The sequence below is a fragment of the Hipposideros armiger genome, unplaced genomic scaffold, assembly GCF_001890085.2.
Source record: "Hipposideros armiger isolate ML-2016 unplaced genomic scaffold, ASM189008v1 scaffold_51, whole genome shotgun sequence".
Taxonomy (NCBI): domain Eukaryota; kingdom Metazoa; phylum Chordata; class Mammalia; order Chiroptera; family Hipposideridae; genus Hipposideros; species Hipposideros armiger.
In genome coordinates, this window is record NW_017731401.1 from 4,404,469 (window position 1) to 4,426,673 (window position 22,205).

At 39.0% G+C, this 22,205-nt stretch overlaps 1 protein-coding gene and 1 pseudogene across 1 annotated transcript; one reads left to right on the plus strand and one right to left on the minus strand.

Moving 5' to 3' along the window:
* Positions 1–2,131: 2,131 nt before the first annotated feature.
* Positions 2,132–2,946, minus strand: LOC109381679 (60S ribosomal protein L28 pseudogene; annotated as a pseudogene).
* Positions 2,947–4,002: 1,056 nt separating this feature from the next.
* On the plus strand, positions 4,003–18,368 carry SLC35E3 (solute carrier family 35 member E3). The gene is made up of 5 exons (XM_019640533.1): positions 4,003–4,620; positions 5,471–5,581; positions 9,488–9,646; positions 13,676–13,758; positions 16,188–18,368. Exons 1-5 carry the CDS (start codon positions 4,219–4,221, stop codon positions 16,372–16,374), a joined length of 942 nt encoding a protein of 313 aa, XP_019496078.1. The 5' UTR covers positions 4,003–4,218; the 3' UTR covers positions 16,375–18,368.
* Positions 18,369–22,205: the final 3,837 nt, after the last annotated feature.

Consider the following 22,205-nt stretch of genomic DNA (forward strand, 5'->3'; position numbering starts at 1 on the left):
ATATAGTCATGGGACATGGATTATAGTGTGGGAGTGGAGTCAAGGGAATTGTAATAGATATGTATGATATTGGGGGAGAAGTGGGGCAGCAGATTGGGGGAGGGGGGTTGTCACCTCGAGGGGTAAAAAGTATAACTATTGCACTGTGTTGTACAGCTGGAAATAATTCTAAAAAATGTGTATTTCACAATAAAAAATAATTAAAAAAATAAAAATAAAGTGATCCAATGATGAAATATTCATTCATCAAAACTCCTTTAATTTTTATATCTTACTATGTATTCATTTTTAAAATGAGGTAGAGCATTATGAACTGATAAAAAAGTGTAACCCTAACAAAACACATATGGGAGTTGTATGCTGAATACTACAAAATGCTGATGAAAGAAACCAAAAAAGAGCGCAAAATAAATGGAGAGACACACCGTGTTTATTAATTATAAGACTCAAGATAGTAAAGATGTCCCTTGTCCTCCTATTGATATACAGGATTAACACAATGCTGCCTATCAATATTCCAGCAAGAAAATAGATTGTATATTATTTGGGATGATTGAATTAGTATTAATTTTCTTAGGTGTGATAATGGCATTGTGGCTAGGTAGAAGAGTGTTCTTATTAGGAGATATTTAAAGATGAAGCCTGTACTTTGAAATGGTATAGCTTTAAAATAAGTCTACAAAGATAAAGCAAATATGCCAAAACGTTAACTAGATTTAAATTTTTTCAAAATCAAAGATTTGGGCGAAGTTCAGTAAATTGTGACAGAACAACTAAATATCCATATGGAAAATAAATAAACTTGACCCGCACTATTCCAAACACTGTCAGTAGGAGAATGGCTAAACAAATTGTGGTGCGTTCATACAAAACAATACTAAGGAATATATAAAGGAAAGAATTGATCTAATCAACAAAAGAACTTAGACACAAAAAGAATACATAGAATATGATTCATTTATATGAAGTTCTAGAATAGTGGAAACTATGGTGAAAAGAATTAGAACAGTAGCTTCCTGGGGATGGGGTCGGAATTTTCTGAGATGATGGAAATGTTCTGTATCTTTAACGGGTGTGGTGTGGGTTTCATAGGTGCATCCATTTGTCAAAAATTGTACAGTTTAAGATTTGTAAATTTGCCTTTTAAAAATTGGATGGGTGGGGAGTGGGTATACATGAAAGAAGAATGGCAGTTGGTGAAATAAGACGATCAGTACTAGGGGGTTCACCATACTGTTTTAACTTTGCGCTTGAAGTTTGGAATTTTCCATAATAAAAAAGGAAAATGGGCTAGGGAGCCAGGGAAATTTGGGTTTGAATCTTTCATTCCATTTTAGCTGCAAGATTAACAGCCATGAATCTATTTTCATCACGTAAAAATGAAAATAAGGATAATAATCACATTTCAGGACAAGTAATGGTTAGGGCTCCTGCACTTTGGTGAAAGAGGAGAAAGCCACTTAACCAACTAAATCAGCCTGGAGAAGTACAGATTCTGGAACAGTGAGAAACTGGATGAATGTCAAAGATGATGTTAAGCTGAGGAAGGCCTTGAATGACAGGATTAGGGTCAGTAACCCTAAACCAACAAGCACTTGGAATCCACTAAATCCACTAGATATTTTCATCTCTAACCCAAAGTTGAGTTCATATTCTAACTATTTTGGAATATTAGAGGAATGATAAAAAATATAATTTATCCATGCTAGGATTATCAGTCTAAATCTATAATTACAAGGAGACAATGAATTGAGTAGGTTAAATGAAGATAGGCTAATTAATGCCTAGGTTCATAACTGGAAAGTAGATGAGAGTAAAAGTAATAAAGCACTGATCAGGTAGGGTTCTGTAGATCCAAACTGGAAGGGAGGAGGATAATATAAATACCATGGGTGTATACACATGATATATTCATCTTTTGTTATCAGTATATATTGAGTATTACAATTTTATTTTTTTATTGGGGAACAGTGTGTTTCTCCAGGACCCATCAGCTCCAAGTCAATTAGTTGTTTCAGTATAGTGGAGGGCGCAGCTCAGTGGCCCATGTGGGGATCGAATTGGCAACCTTGGTTATGAGCACTGCACTCCGCACTCTAACCACCTGAGCTAACTGGCCGTCCCGAGTATTACGATTTTAATACAGGTTTGTCCTTTCTTAAAATGTGTATACATTTTTTTGGCACCCTCTGTGTACACAGTATATAATTAGATGGTAGAGTTTGGTGGCATGATAGGAAGAAAAGCTTATCAGAAAGATCATGTTAAGAAAGGTAGACTTTATTTAGACTTTGCTTAATTTCTTTTTTCTTTTTTCTGTTTTTTTTTTTTTTTTTGAGAAAGTTGGCTGATGCTTTATACTTGATTGTTTTGGAGGGGAGGTGCTCAGGAACTCTTGGTGGGGCAAGCCCTCTTCCTCTTCAGCGTCACGGGCTTCTGGCTGTGCAGGATGGCGCAGGCTCTGTGGATGGCAGCCGTGCGCAAGTCCGGGCGGTACTTGTTCTTGCGGATCATGTGCCGGATGCTGCTGAGGGTGGCTCGGGCGTTTTTGTTGATGGTGGTCCGCACGTAGGACGTGGCTGGCTTTCGCTGGCCAGATCTCCGCTTCATGACGACCACAACACCTTTGCCGGTGGCCGCTGGCTCCACGCCCACCGTCTTGCGGTGAATCAGCCCATTGTAGCGGAATGAGTTGCGGGCCTTCAGATTATTGGGCTCAGTGCTGTATGTCTGCTTGTTCCTTTTGATCAGGAAGCTGGAGCAGTTGCGCATGACCATCCATTGTAGATACGCGGACATGGCGACAGCTCCTCTCGTTGTGGTAGCAGTAGATGGAAAGAGCGACTTTGCTTAATTTCTGACTCAAATGTTAAAGCGTTATTTCATTAGGGAAGCCCTTGACTACTTCTCCCTCCTTAAGTTTAGATCAGCTTCTCTTATTTATTCATAGGACCATATTTTGTTACTTTAGAACATTCATTTATTATGGTTTATAACTGCTTAGTAGAGTCTTCTCTCACGAAGTTCTGTGAGAAAGGGTCTTGGTTGGTTTTACTCTCCATTATCTCCCAAGTGCCCAAAACAGTGCCTGGCACAAAGCAGGTGCTCAATATTTGAATACTTACATCAAAAAGGAAATTAAAATAGTCAGACTGGCTAGGAATTATGGACAATGATGATATTACATTGTCCTGAGGACTGTAGGCAAGGCAACGCTATTCTCAGGGAGAAAAAAACCTTAAATCCTGTCATTTTTAAATAAACGAACTGAACATTCTATTCAAGAAATTAGGGGGAAATGTTAGAATGAAAAAGTAATGACTTGAAACAAAATCAGTAAAAGTAATCTTTTGAAAGTTCCCATAAAACCAACAGATTACTGACAAGGCTAGCCAAGAGACGAAGAAAGCTCAAATGCATAATGTTTAGAATAATTGTAACAGCAGATGAAATAAACTCAAAATATGGTAGGATACTATATACAACTTTAAATATATTAGAACATTAAAGTAAAATGGACATTTTTCTGGAAATAAAAGGCCAAACATTGATTCAAAAAGAAGAAAGTCTGAATAGCATGCTAACATGAGTATATGAAGGTTCATCATACTGTTTACTCTTCTGCATGTTTGGAGTTTTAAAATAAAATATCTAAAAATGCGCTTTCAAGAAGTAATGCTTTCCCCTCTCCAGTGTAGACTACAAATTGCTCCGCACCTGTCTCATACGTAAAATTGACTAACAGTGTTTGCACAGCTCACTCCACCAGCTTGAGAACAGCTATCTAGCAAATAGAATCAACTGATACACAGGAAATGTCAAACATATAGAAAGGGATCCCAGACAGGCCTAGCCAGGGTCGGAATTAAGTGACCAAGGAGGTATAGGAAACCAAGGAAGCCACTTTCCTCACCTAGAGCCTAACGCGCCTGCGCAGGGTAGAGGCTGCCCTTATATTAGCTGGGGGGCGGAAGTGCCGGTTCCCCGAGTCACGTGGCCGGGGGCGGAGAGCGTGGGGCGCTCTGCCGCGTTGTCTCAGGCTCGGTGGGCGGTGGCAGAGTATGTGTGCGCTGCTGTTGCTCTCTTGGGACCCTCTCCCCGGCCAGAAGTTGAAGCCAGCGGCTGCGAGGAGGCGGCAGCTGAGGCGGAGGGCAAGGGCAGCTGGAGACAGGCCGGGCGTCCCTCTCGGAGGCTGAAGAGCCCGGGTTCGTGGGGGCCATGGCATCGCTGGCTGAACGAGTGCGGGGCAACGGGCGCATCGCTGCCGGGCTCCTGCTCAACCTGCTGGTGTCCATCTGCATTGTGTTCCTCAACAAATGGATCTATGTGCACTACGGCTTCCCCAACATGACCCTGACCCTGGTACACTTTGTGGTCACCTGGCTGGGCTTGTACATCTGCCAGAAGCTGGACATCTTTGCGCCCAAAAGTCTGCCGCCTTCTAAGCTCCTCCTCCTGGCCCTCAGCTTCTGTGGCTTCGTGGTCTTCACCAACCTCTCTCTGCAGAACAACACCATAGGCACCTATCAGCTGGCCAAGGCCATGACCACGCCGGTGATCATAGTCATCCAGACCCTCTGCTACAAGAAAACCTTCTCTACCAAAATACAGCTCACGCTGGTGAGTAGCTTCAGCTTCGCAAGGCGCACCTCTTTACCAACTCACCTCCTGGACCGTCTTTCTCACCGGGAAATTTGAATGTTGAACGTTGCGCCACGCTTTTTCCCATCATCTTGAAATCCACTTATGTATCATCTGTGAGCATGTGAATTTAAGGCTTATTTGGGGGAGGTGGGAAAAAGCTATCTTGGCACTCTATTGGCCTTTAAGCCTAGAAGTGTGCTTGTGTGTTTTAATAACTACTGTTTGATAGAAATCCTTAAATGTTATGATCGGTAAGAAAAGCTGTATTGGGTGGTGCAGTTCAGTGGATCAGAATATCTGCAAAAGCTCACACCGAAAACTGCCCACCTCCCCCAGGGGACTCAAATCATGTATGATAAACGTTAAAGATTTAGCATGAGTTATAAGTCTCAGACTATGTCAGCAGCAGCGTGCTGCAAAGGTTTCCACATCTTTAAATAAAAGGAAATGGACTAAAATAATTTTAGCGCTTAATAACATAATATTTAAGATCTGATTGTTTATGTTTATGTGTTGTTTTAGACAATAGTTTGGGTTCTTTTATGCCTATGTGCATGCATGTGGTAGTCATTTCTTGCAAAGTGCAATGCATTGACCCATTGTTTTACCCAAAATTTTAAATAGAATTAAATGTGAACATAATGTGGAATTATCATATTTCACTTTGAGGAAACAGGATTCACAGTTTTTTTAAATAGAAAAGAAGAAAAATTTACAGAGGTTTCATTGTTTCGCAGTGATGTTTTTATGATTAACCTTGTAAGACACAGTGAAAGGAATAATCTTGAATTTAATCTGAACAACATTTACCTCTTTTTCTTTACAGATTCCTATAACTTTAGGTGTAATCCTAAATTCTTATTACGATGTGAAGTTTAATTTCCTTGGAATGGTGTTTGCTGCTCTTGGTGTTTTAGTTACATCTCTTTATCAAGTGGTTGGTAACTTTTTTTTCTTTATGTGCCTTTTTAGCAGATTTCATAAATTTTGAAGCTGTATCCCAAGGTTTAGAAAATACAGTATAGAGACAATAGACTGTTGGGAAGAAAGCATAATTGCTTAAATTGTCTGACTCAAGGTGAAGAGAAGAAAGGAGACAGAAACTTGGGTGTATGATGCTCACGAAATACCTACCTACCTGTTTGTAAGTGTATAATACCCGTGCTTACCAGTCTGAGTTTGGGGTGATGTTATATTATTTTCTGGGAAATCTTTGCAAAATGCATAGTAAGACTTTTTACTTAAGGACTTAGTTCATTGATTACATTTACCATTTACTCTTTAATTATAACATTATTGTGAAGGAGTAGTACACTTGCAAAAATTTGAATGGGAAAGGAAAATTTCAGATTTATAAATCTTTACCTCAAAAAGTATGCTGCTGTCACAACTTGTATATTAGCTTTGAATAATTTGTCTATATCAATATTTTATAGCAATGGGTACTTCACTTGTACTAGCACAGTGCCTCGCCTATAGTAGGCATTTATTCAAAATTTGTTCATAGATCTACTTCTCATTCCCATAAAATCCAAACAAGTATGTTTTTTGTTTCTTATATAGTTGGAAAAAAATAACTTGGTGTGTAAGGTACAGTGAAACAGTATTTTCTCTATACTGAAAACCTTGGACAGGAAATTCTGGGTGTGCCTGCATGGGGAAATCAGAATCAAAATGTGTAACCAAGTTTACTTTTTTCTCAATCATCCAGTGGTTATAAACTAAGACATTCTTGTTGAGTGTTAAGGCTTAATAATACAGCCTTAGCGTCTTAAACTTTCTAATACTGATCATTTCAGAAACATTGTTATGTAAAAATCCTGGGGTTGAGTATTTTAGTGGCAGAGAAGCAGTCTAAAGACAGACCCCAGTGGCGTGAAAGGAAGGCACCCACTCAGTCTTGTCACTTGGCTCCCAGATAGTCTGTCTTTTTCTGCAGACCATAATCAGAGGAAGCTCAGCTTTGTGCTTTAAGAAAATTGTATTTGGGTGTACTTCATTCAGAAATTTTGTTACTAGATACAGTAAATGAACTTTCTTAATCTTTTTTGCTAAATGAACTTTTGTTTTTTGCCCAGTATGGATTAAATATTTATTAAATAGTATAGCAAGAAATTTATTTGTTGAACGTTAGAATTTATTGCATTCATTGTATATAATTTCAATTCAGAGTACTCACTGTCCATGCAGATATGACCATTTTTGTTCACACTAGTCTCAAAATTGCTATAGATTAGAATCAAAGGATTCTATATCCCTCAGGTAGATATTTGAAATGAGATTGACCAAAGAATGACTGTAAACTAACTAATGGGCAAAGTTCTCCATTATCAGTAAATGGTAAAAGTACTGTTACAGAATAGGTATATTCCCCAAAAATGCATTTTAAAGAAAGTTCTATTTTCCCATTGTATCCAGGTATAATTTCGAAGTTATTTCTTCTTATACTGCTGCGGCTTTAAAAGGAGTTAACAGATGAGTGATCAGCTGTTAGCTTTAGTTGTATAAAGACTGTTGACTCATTCATTCTTTCTGCAAATATATTTCTTCTGCTCTATGCTCAGCCTTGAGGTTACAGTGTTGAAAAGCAACTACAATCCAGCATTGTAGAAACACAAGTAGACAGCTAATCACAAGCAGGATAGCTCAGGTTATAAGGAAAGTTCTGAGGTATACCAGGGAGGAAGTGGCAGTTCTACAAGAGGGTGGTGAGGTTAAGTCTTTCTGGAAAAGTTCATTTAAATTGAAGGACACTTACGAATTTGCTTTCTTTGCAATGACGTGAGAAAGTATGGAGCATTTTTGGAGAACTTGATTTCTTTGGTGAGATTATTGTGGCATTTTGGAGGGACAAGGCTTAGGGGTGGATGAGACCCGATTGCAGAGTCTTGAATGTCTTGCTAAGAACGTGTGCTCTTCATCCTTGCAGGCACCAGGAAAGGGGTGCAGGTAGGGGAGTGACTCGATCATTCCCTGTGTTTTAGAAAATTAACTCTGGTGGCAATGAAGAGTGAATAAAAGAGGAAAGGAAGGGTGAGCAGTTAGGAAGCTCTCCATGGTGCAAGGGGAAGTCAGGAAGGCCTTAAAGAAGGACAGTAGTCGTGGGCATGGAAAGGAGAAACAGACTCCAGAAACCTTTTGGAGAAAGAATTAGTAGAACCTGACTGAATGTGAGAGCGAGGAAAGTCAGGAGTCTGATCCTTGGAGGAGGCTATATATAAGTGTTGGGGCAACACAGGAGGAACTAATTTGGAGAAGAAAAATGAGCTTGATTTTAAACAAGTCCCTGCAGATTATCTAAGTGAAGATGGCCAGTAAAAGTTGAAGATGTGAGTCTAAGGATGTTCAAGAAAAGAGGTCAGAGCTACAGATGTCAGTCAGTGGATAGTAAAAGAGATCAGATGGGGATAAAAGAGGAAGGCCAGACTTCTACTTTAAAAATAGTAAAAAGAAGGGCCGGTCGAGTGGCTCAGTTGGTTAAGAGCTCGCTCAAGAATGCAAACTCTGAGCAACAGCGGTTTGATTCCCGGCCTGAGCTGAGCTGCCGCTGAGCTGCCAACAGGTGGCAGGATGGCTCAGCTAATAAAAAAAAAAAAATAGTAAAAAGGAAGAGGTGAGTGAGGAAACAGTGCAAATCAGAGGTCAAGTTCATCCAAGAGAAATTTCAGGTTCTACAGAGAGCTCCAGCAAGGGGAGTGTGGAGGGGAGTCTAGATGTGACCATTGGAGATGATGGTGCCCTGTGGGGGAGCAGCTTCATTAGAGGGGAGGTGGGCAGAAGCCAGGCTGCACTGCAGGAAGGGAAAGTAGAGGCCTTGAGAGGCACCACATTCCAGGTGATTCTGCTAAAGGAACAGAGGGGGCAGGCATACACTTTTGCTCACTGCAGTGCCCAGGAGCCAGCAGCAGAAAAATCAGCTCTTTGTCCTTCATATTCACAGAAGACTCTTAGTTAAGGCTGGCAGGAGTGTGTTTCAGATTTCCTGCTCTTCTATTTTTGTCTTGGCGAATTTCTATAGAGTATGTGTAACAAGACACCCAGACCTACAGGAAAAAGAATTATGTAGGAGCAGTTACTCAAAATCCCGGCTGTTTTTGCCAGATCTTATTCAAACAGCACTATCAAGCTTTCTTTAAACAGTCATATTTGTGAGCATTTTGAGGACTGATGGGATTTGAGGCTTTGAGATATTGGTTGTACTGAATGGGGTTTCTGATCATCTCATTTCTTGAGGTGTAGTGGAGGGGGTTACCTGCAGAAAAGTCACCTGTAAAGAAGAAAATTCCTTCTGCCATTGATTGGGTTTTCTAAAGTGAGTGAAAAGATCTCACATGCCTTTCTAGCCACACATTGGCAGCCACACACTCGAATACCTGAGGTTCCTGTCAGTCTCTAATTAGTTGCCCTATCCCCAGTCTTCTTTTGGAGGGCCATTTTTAGACAGAAATGAAGTCTGACACTGCCTCCGTATTTCTACTTACCACCAAAATTTCCATTCCTGCCATCTCTTCCTGAGATCTCCGATACTTGTGGGCCCCTGTTTGCATTGACTTTCCTCATTTGCTAGGATCAGGAGGGAAGAGAGGATTTTTTTTTCTCCTTTTTTATCATTGAGAAGAAATTTCATGACCAGACATTGAATTTATAAAGCTCCTTTCTTCCAAGGTACTTAAAAGACATGTGTGGATATTACTGATCTTTGAAATCTTGTAGAATAACTAGGTGTTTCCGTTCCCCCAGCCCTGGGCCCCCATTCCCATCTTTGTGGCTAGAGTTGCATCTTCCCTTTATTGAGTAATGCTATTTGTTTTCTGCCTAATGGGTTTTATCTCCGAATTTTCAGTGGGTAGGAGCCAAACAGCATGAGTTGCAAGTGAACTCGATGCAGCTGCTGTATTACCAGGCCCCGATGTCCTCTGCCATGTTGCTGGTCGCCGTGCCCTTCTTTGAACCATTGTTTGGAGAAGGAGGTCTGTTTGGTCCCTGGTCAGTTTCTGCTTTGGTGAGTTCTAATTGTTTTGGTGTCTAAGGAACAAGATCATAATAATCCATCCATTATTAATATAATTTTAATTTTCAGAGCACTATCTCAGATCCAGTCTCACATTTAATCTTTATAATCACCCTTTAAGGGAGGCAAGGTGAGGATTATTTTTTAAATGAAGAAACTGAGGCACAGAAAGGGCAAGGGACATGCCTATGGTCAGTCAGGGTCAGTGGCAAAACCGAGACTAGACTTCAGGTCTCCTGATGCCTGGTTATGGTTCTGACCTTTCCAAGCTACAGCCCACAAATAATTTGGGCATCTCTTTTTATTTTTTTTGCAATGAAAATATAGCCTTATTGATTTTGTTTTAATAATATAACTAGTACCTCCTCATTGTATAGATTTTGAACATACATAATAATATAAAGAACATGAAGGTTCCCTGGAATCCTGCCAAACTAAGATAATCACCTTTACTATTTTGGTGATTATTTCATGGATTTCTTTTTTATTATAACCAGACACACATGCATGTGTGTTTGTATGTGTGTGTGTGTGATTTTGCGTACATGGAACCTTATCACATATGCTCTTTTTTATCCTAGATGTTTTTCCCCCAGTCCTCCTACCCATACACACGTCAACATCTCATTACCTCATCCCTGCCCCTTGAAGTAAATCACGTCAACATTCTAGTGTTTGTTCTTCCGTATTTTTCTCCATGGTATACATATCCATATATCAACACACACATGCATGCACACACACATATATACATAAAGTAAACATTTGTTTCTTTTTACATAAGTGGAGTCATATCACATAATTTTATGGATCTGACTTTTCTCAATACCTCAGGAAAGTCCCTTTATATCATTCTTTTTTTTTTTTTTTCACATTGGCAGCCCATCTTTATTCAAAGTTAAACCATCCCTCTATACACGCAATGTCAAAGTGTACATTAACCCTGAATATTTGTCCCAGATTTAACTCTGTGCTTAGCCAAGTCAAGATTGATATTTCTGCTGTTAGAGAAAAAACAGGTTACACTTCACGATGTCAACACTTTTATTTTACATCTCTCTGGCTTTTTATTCTGTTGCTTTTATCTCAATGCTCTGTTTCTTTTTTTCTTTTTTTTTTAAATTTTTTTATTGTTAGTTTCAGGCATACAGAACAATGCAATAGTTACCCTTTTCACCCTCATAAAGTAACAACTCCCCTCTCCCCATCTACTGCCCTCCCACCCCCGATATCATGCTTATCTATTACAATTCCATTGACTCCATTCCCACTCTCTACTCCATGTCCCGTGACTATATGTATATATAATTATAGTTGACATACATTATTATTCAACATCAGCTTCAGAAATACAGTGCGGTGGTCAGGCCTCTACACCGACTATGAAGTGGACAAGACATGAGTCCATCTGGCCCCCTAAGAAATATTTACAACATTATTGATTATATTCCCCAGACTGTCTTTTCTATCCCTGAGGCCATATTGTAGTTACCTCATATCATTCTTTTCCTTGCTGTGTAACAGCTCCATTTCCAGCTCTTGACCACTATGCCCAGTGTTGCAGTGAACATCCTTGTATGTGTGTCTTCGTGGACTGGTACTTTTTTCTATAGAATGGAGTCCTTAGAGTGGAATTGCCAGATCAAAGGGTTATGTACTTTGGGGACATTTTAAATTAGAAAATATAATCTCCCCACTTAGAGAAGGAATGTCTGCTTCCCCTAACTTGAACCTTTGGGACAGTCAATAGCAATGTCTTTTTTGTTGGTGACGTTAACTTATTAAGCTTACATAGCCCTTTCTCTGTTCTAGTCACCATTGTAATCAGCTTGCAGATGTTAACTTACTTAATCTTGATAGCAACTTTATTGTGTAGATACTATTATTATCCCTATATTTACTGATGAGGAAACTGAGAGACAGAGAGTTAAGTAACTGACTTGAGATCTCAGAGCTGGTAGTAAGCAGAGCTAGAGTTTGAATCCATGCATTCAGGCTCCAGCGTCCATATTCTTAACCACCCGCTGTGCTGCCTCTGAGCAGATTGATAGTTGTTTCAAGTTCATATGCTTTGGCATATAATCACTGGACCATCTGTCAAATGATATTTCCTCTTAATTGTACAAAAGCTCTAGCCAGCTTGGTTATCTGGTCTTCAAACCATTGCAACTAGACACCTTAAGTTAGAAAGGGAGAGGCTGTTTGTGATAAGGCCCTTGACAGATTTGAAAGAGAGCAGCAGGAAGGCCATAAAAAGAGTCAAAGAAACAATGCACAGCAGTCTGAAGACATTTAATGAGAGAAAGTCATCTTTCTTCTTCAGTGTCCCTAGAGGGCATCATTGTCACAAAGTTGACCTTGTGTTTTGAATGATGTGCTAAGTCATCAGGAAATATGTATGTAACATTCTTTGAACTCAATAAAATTAACAATGATATATTTCTAGAAACAGTTTTTAAAATCTTTAAGGAGCAAGTTTCTTTTAGTTGAAATCTAATTGGCATCACTTTTATGAAACAAATAAGATATTATCTCTTTTTACCTAAATAGGAGACAAATCCAACTCCTCCAATCCTCTTAGGACTGCCCTGATCTAAAACTGATAAAACTGACATGGGACAGAAGGACTCTTCAAATATGACATATTTTTTCTTTGGAATTTACACTTACTAATTCAAATCATAACTAATATTTTATCTAAACTCTCTTATTTTAGAAATAGGAGATGACTTTGACTTTTTAAATAAAATACTGGGATAAATTTGAACAGAACATTGTATTTGTACAGTGGTTCAGCCTACTTTGTCCCCCTGTCCTCAGCCAAGTTGGCCTTTTCATTGTTCCATGCACACACCTTGTGCTTGCATCCTTCCATGTTTTGGCCCATACTGCTCCCTCTCTTGGAATCCTACCCCCCTTCTTCTTTTATCTATACATACATTTGAGATCTAAAGACTTTTCTTGCTGTTTCAGCCCAAAATGGCATGTCTTATGTATCGATTCACATAGAACCTGCTGCCTGTCTGCTGACTGATGAGCTAGCTAGAAACCTTGCATTTTGTACTCTCACTTTCATGTGGCTGAGACGGAGCATAGCAGAGAACAGGGACTCCAGAACCAGATTGCCTGGGTTTAAATCTCAGCCCTGACATTTACTAGCTGTGTGATCTTAGACAGATTACTTTTACCTCTCTGTGCCCCATTTTCCCATTTATAAAAAAGGGAAGATATTGGGTTTTCGGAAAAGTCATTATGTATTTTTTCTATGTTTTTCGTTGCAAAAATGCATTATGACTTTTCCGACAACCCAATATTTTGCCACCTCATGAGTGTTTGTGAGGAACAAATGAAGTAATATATGTAAAACATTTACAACAATTCTTGGCACATAATAAGTTACTGTGTAAGTGTAAGCCATGATTATCGTGACTTCTATTATGTCCTTAACTGGTTTCTAAGCTCTTTGAGGACAAGAATAGATTGTGTTCCTCACAAGACCTGGCCTAGCTTTGTAGCTATCCAATGAACACGTATTGATTCAATTTAAATAAGAATAAATATGAGCAATTCAATAAAAAAAGATCTTGAAGGATAATATGCTGAAGTATTAACAGTGGTGGGTGTTTGTGATTATAAGAGTTCCTTACATTCTTTTTGCTTATCTTCATTTTCTGATTTTTCTATAATGTGCATGTATTACTTTTATAATAAGAAATTATTACAAAATAATTTTTCTTTAGATTGATTAGAAAAATGAACCTGGAAATTCACATTCAGAAGCAGGATATTATTGGAGAATTTTCCTTTGAGTTTTGTAGACAAAGTTACATTTCTGAATACTATTCATTCTGCTCTTTTACCCTCAATTCTTGTCGTCTTTCAAATTGATTCTTTTTTTAAATCTTGTTCCTAATAGTTGATATTTGAGTTTTTAGAAATGCCTAATGAAATGTCTTTTTACCTGATGATTATAATGATTGAAACTACTTTGCATTAATGATTCTTTTGGTTTACTTGTAGCTTATGGTGCTGCTCTCTGGAGTAATAGCTTTCATGGTGAACTTATCAATTTATTGGATCATTGGGAACACTTCACCAGTCACGTATCCTTTTCTTAATAACTTACAAATGCATAGTCTTTTATCGTTTCCAAAACTCCATCACATTCATTCCCTTGAATCTCACACTTACTATTGCATGGCCTAAATTGAATAGAGTGAGTTATTTTTAGTATTTAACCATCTCATTCCACACTAGTGTCTGTAGAAATTTAAAGACATGTGAGCTGGGAAAATGGGTTAGTTTTCTGTATCATGAGCATTTTTTAATTTTCTTACATAATAGATGACCTTTTCCCTTATCAAAATTAACAGAGAACCATTTCTTGCACAAAGTGGGGTTAAATACATATCTGTTGAGTGGATAATAGGATGGATGCTTGGGTTGTCAATCAGTTCTCAGTTATCTGTAATAATAAAGTAGAGGTGTGGTTATTCAGATAACAAAAGATCATTTCAGACCTTTGAAATTGACCAGTAACCTCTGACTTTTCGAGTATGTTTTTGCACTTATTTGGATATGGGTGTGCCCTTTTTTCTCAATGTTACTTCAAGAAATGAGGTCATACCTTCAAGGTCTGAATCAGACTCAACTGCCCATTCTTAATATTCTGCTTGTCACCCTGTTTCTCTTCTCATTTCACTCCGCTCCACTCAGGCAAATGCAAAGAACGGGTTTCCTTCAATCAGAGATAGTTTAGTAACATTATATCAGAGTGTACTGATTTATATAAATGAGTGAACACTGAGATGTCATCAAAGTAAAACAGCATATTTGCCAACTATCAATAAATAACAATAATATTTTTAAAAAATAACCAACACTTAATAAATGTTTATTTTTTGCCAGGCACTTTTCAAAACACCTTATGTGTATTAGGCATTTAATTCTCACAGCTGCTCTGTGAGGTAAAGTCTATCATTTTATTTTGCAGAGATAGGAATGAAGGTGCAAAGAGGTTAAGTAGCTGAAGGTCACGCAGCTAAGGAGCGTGGTGCCCAGATTTCAAACCATGCAGTCTGGTCCCAGAACTCATGCCCCATGCTGCCAAGTCAAGGCATCCATGTGTGCCCTGATTAAGAATATTTGTTCATTTAGCAAACATTCCTTGAATGCCCACTCTAAACCCTTTGTTGACTCAGTATTTACATATTGAATATCTACTATATGTTAGGCACTGGAGATACAGTAATGAGCCAAACAGATAAAAATCTTTGCTGCCACGGGCTTAAATTCTGCGAGGAAGACAGAGTGTAAATAAGAAAAACAGAAAATATACACATGCATACAGTGTTAGGAGAAAAAGTAAAGCAGGAAAGAGGATATGAAATGTTGGGGACAGAGTAAGTGCTTATTTGTTGGTCAACAAGTCTGAGAGCTCAGGGTCAAGGTCTCGGCTGGAGATAGCCCAGAGAGAGTCCATAGTGTGTAGATGTGGTTTAAAGCGATGAGACTGGTTGAGATGACCAAGCAAACAAGTAGAAGAAGAGACACCCAAAGACTGAGTCCTGGGTCACTTTAGTGTTTAGTTCAGAGAGTTGAGGGGAGCCAGGCAGAAGAGGCAGGGAAAGGACAATTGCAGCGGAAGGAAGGAGAGTGGCGTAGAAACCAAGTGAGGAGGAAGAGGAATCGCAGTGTGGAGTGCCGCTGAGTTGTGAGAGCTCTCAGGTCTGACTTGCCCCTACAAGAGTGCTTGGGTGTCATTCTTGTCACATATTCTCTCAGACAATGTTGGTGTGTTGTGTTGGAGAGAATATGTGTCAAGCACCTGGCAGATGTTTATTATGCATAAGTACTGCTATTGATAACTGTTGTTACAGCTGACACATGTGGTGCTTAGTGCCTGGTGCGTCACTGGTGCTCAGTGTTACTCCCCTACCCCCTGTTTCCCTCTTAAACTTAAGCATACTGGATGTGCTTATCTTGAGTCAGCTCTCTGGCACCTTACACGTCTCACCTCACTTGCCAAGGGAAGTCTCACTTGCCAAGGGAAGTTTATTAGAATTGGCACTCTAAAACATAATCATAAGTTGCAGTACAAATTATTTTCTTTATACCTTGCTTTGAATTCCTTTCTCAACCTTATAGCTCCTTTTCTCTTTTTTGGAGAGGTCAACAAAGATAGTTGAGGCAGCCTCCTTTCTCTGGTTAATTGCTAAAACCTACCTGTAGAAACTAGGATTGACCCAGCACCTCATGTTTCTGTTTTTCTTTAGGTGGGGGGCTGCTGTTCAGTCTCTGTTTCATGCAATTCTTTCCAGCCACAGGAAGCCATTGCTCTGTGTGTGTGTGTGTGTGTGTGTGTGTGTGTGTGTGTGTGTGTGTGTGTGTGTGTGAGAGAGAGAGAGAGAGAGAGACAGAGAGACAGAGAGAGAGAGAGAGAGAGAGAGAGAGAGAGAGAGAGAGAGAGAGAGAATGTGTGAATGTAACATCTAGCTTGTTACTCCTTTTTATCCTTATCTAAGAACCTCAGCTATAACATGTTTGGACACTTCAAGTTCTGCATTACTTTATTTGGAGGATATGTTTTATTTAAAGATCCACTGTCAATGAATCAGGGTCTTGGCATGTTATGTACATTATTTGGTATTCTCGCCTATACCCATTTTAAACTCAGTGAACAGGAAGGAAGTAAGAGTAAATTGGTACAGCGTCCTTAATTGGGTTTTGTGGAGCAAGGAAAGTCACCCCAAGAAGATTACAAGATGTTAAGTGTGCAAGTTGCTTTCAAATAAGAAAAAAAATTACATTGCAAGGTTCATTGAATGGTAGTTGACAAGAAAGAACACAAAGGAAATCATATTCATAAATGACTTTTTCTTTCAAAAAGAGTACCTTCTTTCAAAAACTTAATTCTCTAAAACAGTGGTTCATGTTTCTTTTCAAAGACGATTGTACGAAGTATATAGGATGGTTTGGTTATACCAAATGAAGTACATGAAATGAAAGTTCTATAATAGTGACAAAGAACTTCACATCACTGAGCTACAAATTTGTCATGGTTTTTAAGTATTTGACTCTTCCAAGGAGGGACACATAGGACTCCTCTACTTGCTCGTAGGTGGTCCCCAATGGGAACTCTATTATAATTTTGGCCAAAGTGTTCAAGTCAGAATGTAAATCTATCATTCCTATTTTAGTTGGTGTAGTATAACTTCCTTCTTATTTCATTTATACAAATGAAATGTAATTTGTAGGAAGCAACTGTAGTAAAGAAGACCATAAGACAAAAATCCAACTCCAATAGTACCATTCTTCTAGTAAAAAATTGATGAAATTGATGTAAGAAGTTATACGTTATCCAAATCCTACAGTTTCTACAGGTATTCTCTTGTTTTTGAGATCTCAGTGAACTCTTGAAATTACACATGAAGTTAAAAAAATAATACACTTGTAGCTTCATATTTAAATGACCCAAGAAAAGACCATAGATGGAATTGAACAGGTTTTGTATTGTCTTGGTAAGTGTCCCCTGGCCTCTGAGCCTTTCATGTTGGTAATCTGAACTCCACTTTCCTACGCCCCACACCTGAGGCATGTGTGGAGCTTTCTTTGTCATGGGAGGATATGGACGTGTCCAGCCTTTCTGAGGTGGCTGAGGAAAATTCTTATGCAACAAGGCAGGCCAAATGCTCAAATGCTATCCAAACACTAAGCAGAGACTTGCTGAAAATGTTAGGAAAGATTTAAAGGAGGAGTATAATAGAAAAGTGGTCAATATTAAACTAGTTTCATGAGTTTTTTAAAAAATACTTTTTTAAAATTAGGGTATAGGGGAAACACATGGTTTCCACTTAAGGAAATATATAGTGCCACATATTTAATTGCAAAATGTATGTCTGCCTTCCAGCCTCTTGACATTAAAGCATCCAAAGCATTTGTTGATAACCTCTCACCATAAATTGACTGAGACAGATAAATCCTCTTGTAGTAAATAGTTCTTTTTTAATAAATGTTATTTATAAATTTTAAATGAGAAACAACTCTTAAGAGGACAAAAAGCTACGTGTATAAAATACATCTTTTAGGATTTTTTTTCCCCTGACCTTTTTAAAATGAAAGCCTCATGGAAAATCTATTTTGACAGAATTTCAATGTATCAGTCAGCCTGTTGTATGATTAGTATGTGTGATTTTCTGATTTTGTTTTAAATATTCTTTGGTTCTTCTCAGTTTCCAAGGATATATTTTATTGTGCTAAGAAGTACAAAACAATTTGTCTTACCAAGTGAGCCTCAGGCATTGTTTGACTAATAATGTTCTCTGTGTATGTTTAAATTAACATATAATTATTTCTCAAAAGCTGAAGAAAAGTATTTCAGCACAATAAGGATTATGTGACTTCTGTGCACTAACAGCTAAGTTGATTTGTGCCATGTACAATTTCTTTTTAACTGTAAATACAACTTGGGGAGGGTTATAATAAATGACTGATGCCAATAGGAATGCAGTGAGAAGGTTGGAGAAAAGGAAAGTCCTGTGGGGGAAGAATGTACCAGATGACCAGTCCCAGCCACAGAGACTAGAAACACGTGCTGTGGAAGAGCACACACTGTCCTTTTGTTACAGATGTAACTGCACTTGTTTTTATTCTATGTTAAATGACTGAACTTCAGTTTTTACCTGTTACAAATAAAGAGAACCTGATGCTTTTACTTTTGTGTTGCATATTAGAACTAGTGGGAGACTGATGGCATCTCTGTGTATGTGCTGACCTGTCCAGTTCCCAAATATGAAAACCCTCTCCTCCCTTTTAAAATAACATAAAGGACAAATCTTTTTCTCTGACATGAAGCAAACTTTCTCCCGTTTCATTTTCTAAAGTACTTTTTTAAACCTTGCTATATTTAAACCATTAGTCGTCATCTTTTTTTTTAAATGTATTTAAAAGCAACAGCATTCATCAAGCATTCCACATCAACTCCATCAATAAATAGTTGTTGGGCGAATGAATATGCGGAATGGCTAAAGGTGAAACTGGTTTAAAAAATGGAGACCAAGTTTATTAGACTTATTCTGTTCTGCATTTCTGTTTCCAGACTTGAACTGGGTTAAATTTGCTAACATCAGACATGCAGTGATAATTTCATTCACTCAACAAAGGTTTACTGAATGTATATTATGTGCCAGGTACTGTGCAAGGCACTACAAAGACAATCCTTTTGTGTAAAGGAAGTCCTATGTTCCCAAGAGACATCTTGTCTAGCAGAAAAGGTAGACATTAATTAGATAAAACATAGTTTATTATTCTAAAAGGAACATGGTTCTCTGGAGCATGTCACCAAAGAACTGGGCCCAGGATTGGCTTTCAGTGATGGTGTCCATGAGGCAAGGATGGCTGTTTGAAATCTGATGAATACATAGAAGTGAGCTAAGGAAAGGGAAGGGATTGCATTTCTGGTAAAAGGGAATAGCACATACAAAGGCCCATTGGTTGGAGGATTTATGATGAGTGTAAAGAACTGCAAAAAGGATGGAGTATAGCAGAGAGGGGGGATAGGGTGTGGCATGAGCCTGGAAAGGCAGGCTGGCTTTGGACCATAGTTTATCTTGTAGTCTAGATTAGAAGTCTAGGAAGCAAGAGGGAGTGTTCTGAGCATCGTTGCAGTCAACCCCTTTGTTTTGACACCAATGAAGGAGAACCAGAGAGATGCCAGGAGACCATTTGGGAGATGACTGTATTGAGATGTGACAGTTTGGAAAGGTGGTGATGGTGAGATGATAGAAGTGGAGAGAGTCAAGAAAATTTAATACATGGAATCAGCAGCCTTGAGATGGATTGGAAATGAAGGGCCTGGGAGGGGGTGAAGTCAACAATCACGTGTCTGATTTGCACAATTTGATAGAGAATGGTGCTGTTCTCTGAGGAAACACAAGAAGAAGAGAATGGGGTGGGAGGAGGAAGATTATGAGTTTATACATAGCCACCTGGATTTTGAGGCATCTTTGAGATGTCCAATTTAAGATGTTAATAAAATCAGATATACAAGTCTAGGAGTTAGGAAATTTTTGAGTTGGAGTGGAGCTAAAACTGGGGGAGTCATTGGAGTACACCTGATAAGCATGAAAACAGACCAGGACGAGCTTGCCTAGGAAGACGGTACAAAGCAAAAAAACAATCTACAACTGAGCCTTGAACTCCAGCATATACTGGTAGAGGAAGACAATTCTGCAAAGGAAACGGAAGAGAAAAAGGTAGGAGAAAAAGGAGGATGGTGATATAATGGGAGCAAAGGTAGACAAATGTGACATATTCCTGAGAGGTCAAGGTAGACATGGACAGAAAAATAGCCATGGTATTTATTGAGAATTTACTGTTGACCTTAGTAAGACTGTTTCATTGGAATGATGGAGGCAAAAAAGCAGATTGGAGTGGGCTCAGCTGTCCATGTGTGAGAGGTAAAGATATGGAATCCAAGAGGAGACTGGTCTACATAGGAAAATGTGCATCCTGCAAAGTCAGGTGTGAAAATTTTAGAGTAGGAATTTATATGACTTAAGTCTCCCCTATTTCCTGAATAAAAATGATATTTTGCCGTACTTGTACTTCATGGCTCAGACTTTCACCTCACTCTATTATTTATTTCTAGTTTGACTTAAATGAGTGTGGAAAACGTAGGGATATAGCATAAAAAGAAAAAGAAAATAACTGTACACAATATTTCCATTTCAGTGGTTACTTAGATATTTGTTACTAGAAAATTCCTGAAGAAAATTTATAAGTCGGTAGCTTTGCTGAATCAAGTCCCCCAGCTAATATTTATAGAACACCCTCAATTTGGTCTAATAGTATTGTGGAGCTACCTATTACAGAGGGGTAGCTGAACAAAACCTGTGTCTCAAAACCAGTTTTAAATCAATCTCAGGGTTGAGGGAAAAAAGGGAGTCTAAAACCACAAGAAGTGTATATATATAAAAGACCCTTGTCCTTCTGGATCTACGCTTCTTTATAAGGACCTACGCTTCCTTATAAATGTTCTCTGCCAGTTGCCACACTTGCATAAATTTGTCTTCTGATACAGAAATCAGATCTTGGCAGTTTGACCACCATGAATAAACAACAACTCTGGTGGCCCACCTTATGCATCTTCTGGGGATTGTTTCTCTCCAATTTTACTTAAATCCCAGACATTCAGTCTATGGTTCGTACTACTGGAAGCCAAAACAGTCTCATTGTGAGGTGACCACTGATCCTGGTTTCATCTGTATGTGATTCAAAGGAATGAAACATAACCTTCAGATTTCTCAGATCCCACAAGGCTGATCAAGTCTTATCAGCTGATCCTGTGGCAAGAATGAACTCACTATAAAGACTAAAAGAAAGGCAGTTCACTTAAGGGAGCCGGCAAGTGGCAGCAGGCCTCAGGGTGTCCTGGCTTTTTGTAGAGCTACACTAGGCCCAGTACTGGTGGCAGCCATCCTTGGTTCTCAGCATGGCCTCTCCCACACACCTCTAGGTCCAGCACAGGCAGTGACCAACCTCAGATCACTTTGTAGCTTCTACCAGGAACTCCCCAGCAGGTCACAAGCAGTGGGTGACGTAGGCCTGTCCCAGAGCCCCTCCCAAGAGGCCCCAGAACCAACATAAATAGAGATGGGCTTTAGACCACAGCAGAGCACCACCCAATTAGCCCCACAGGTGCTACACACAAAGGGTACTCTCAACAGGCACCAGAGCCCACTGGGACAAATCCCGCTCCATGGGGTAAGCACCCTGCACAGCAACTTGTAAGCTGCGGATGTGGCCAAACCCCACAGCCAGTCAGCCTAAGGATCAGTCCTACCCATGGACATACCAAGTGCAATCAAGTCTCAACTATATAACAGAAGGGCACACACAAACCCACACAAGGTACACTCCTGGAGCACCTGAAGCAGGTGGCCAGGGAGATTGTGCCAGGGCTTTACAGGCACCTACTACATAAGGCCACCCAGCGAAGACTGGGGGACTTACCAGGTCTACCTAATACATAGAAACAAACACAGAGAGGCAGTCAAAATGAAGAAACAAATATGTCCCAAATGAAAGAACAGGAGAGAATTCCAGAAGAACTAAACAAAATGGAGGCAAACAATCTACCAGAGACAAGAGTTCAAAAACAATGGTTATAAGGATGCTTAAGGAACTTAATGAGAACTTCAACAATGAGATAGCCAGCCTAAAAAAGGACATAGAAACCATAAAAAAGAACCAGTCAGAAGTAAAGAATACAATAACTGAAATGAAGAATGCACTAGAAGGAATCACGAGCAGCTTAGATGAAGAAGATGATCAAATCAGCGATTTGGAAGACAATGTAGTAGAAAACACCCAATTGGAACAACAAAAAGAAAAAAGAACCCAAGAAAATGAGAATAGTTTAAGAGACCTCTGGGACAACATCAAGCGTAACAACATTCGCATTATAGGGGTACCAAAAGGAAAAGAGAGAGAGCAAGGAATTGAGAACCTATTTGAAGAAATAAAAACTACAAACTTTTCTAACCTGGCA

What these genes read in the sequence shown, in the direction of transcription:
- SLC35E3 (XM_019640533.1), top strand. Translation starts at nt 4,219, where the DNA reads ATGGCATCGCTGGCTGAACGAGTGCGGGGCAACGGGCGCATCGCTGCC. An exon ending in CCAAAATACAGCTCACGCTG is followed by an intron (nt 4,621 to 5,470) that starts GTGAGTAGCTTC and finishes TTTTCTTTACAG; the next exon opens with ATTCCTATAACTTTAGGTGT. An exon ending in CCTGGTCAGTTTCTGCTTTG is followed by an intron (nt 9,647 to 13,675) that starts GTGAGTTCTAAT and finishes GTTTACTTGTAG; the next exon opens with CTTATGGTGCTGCTCTCTGG.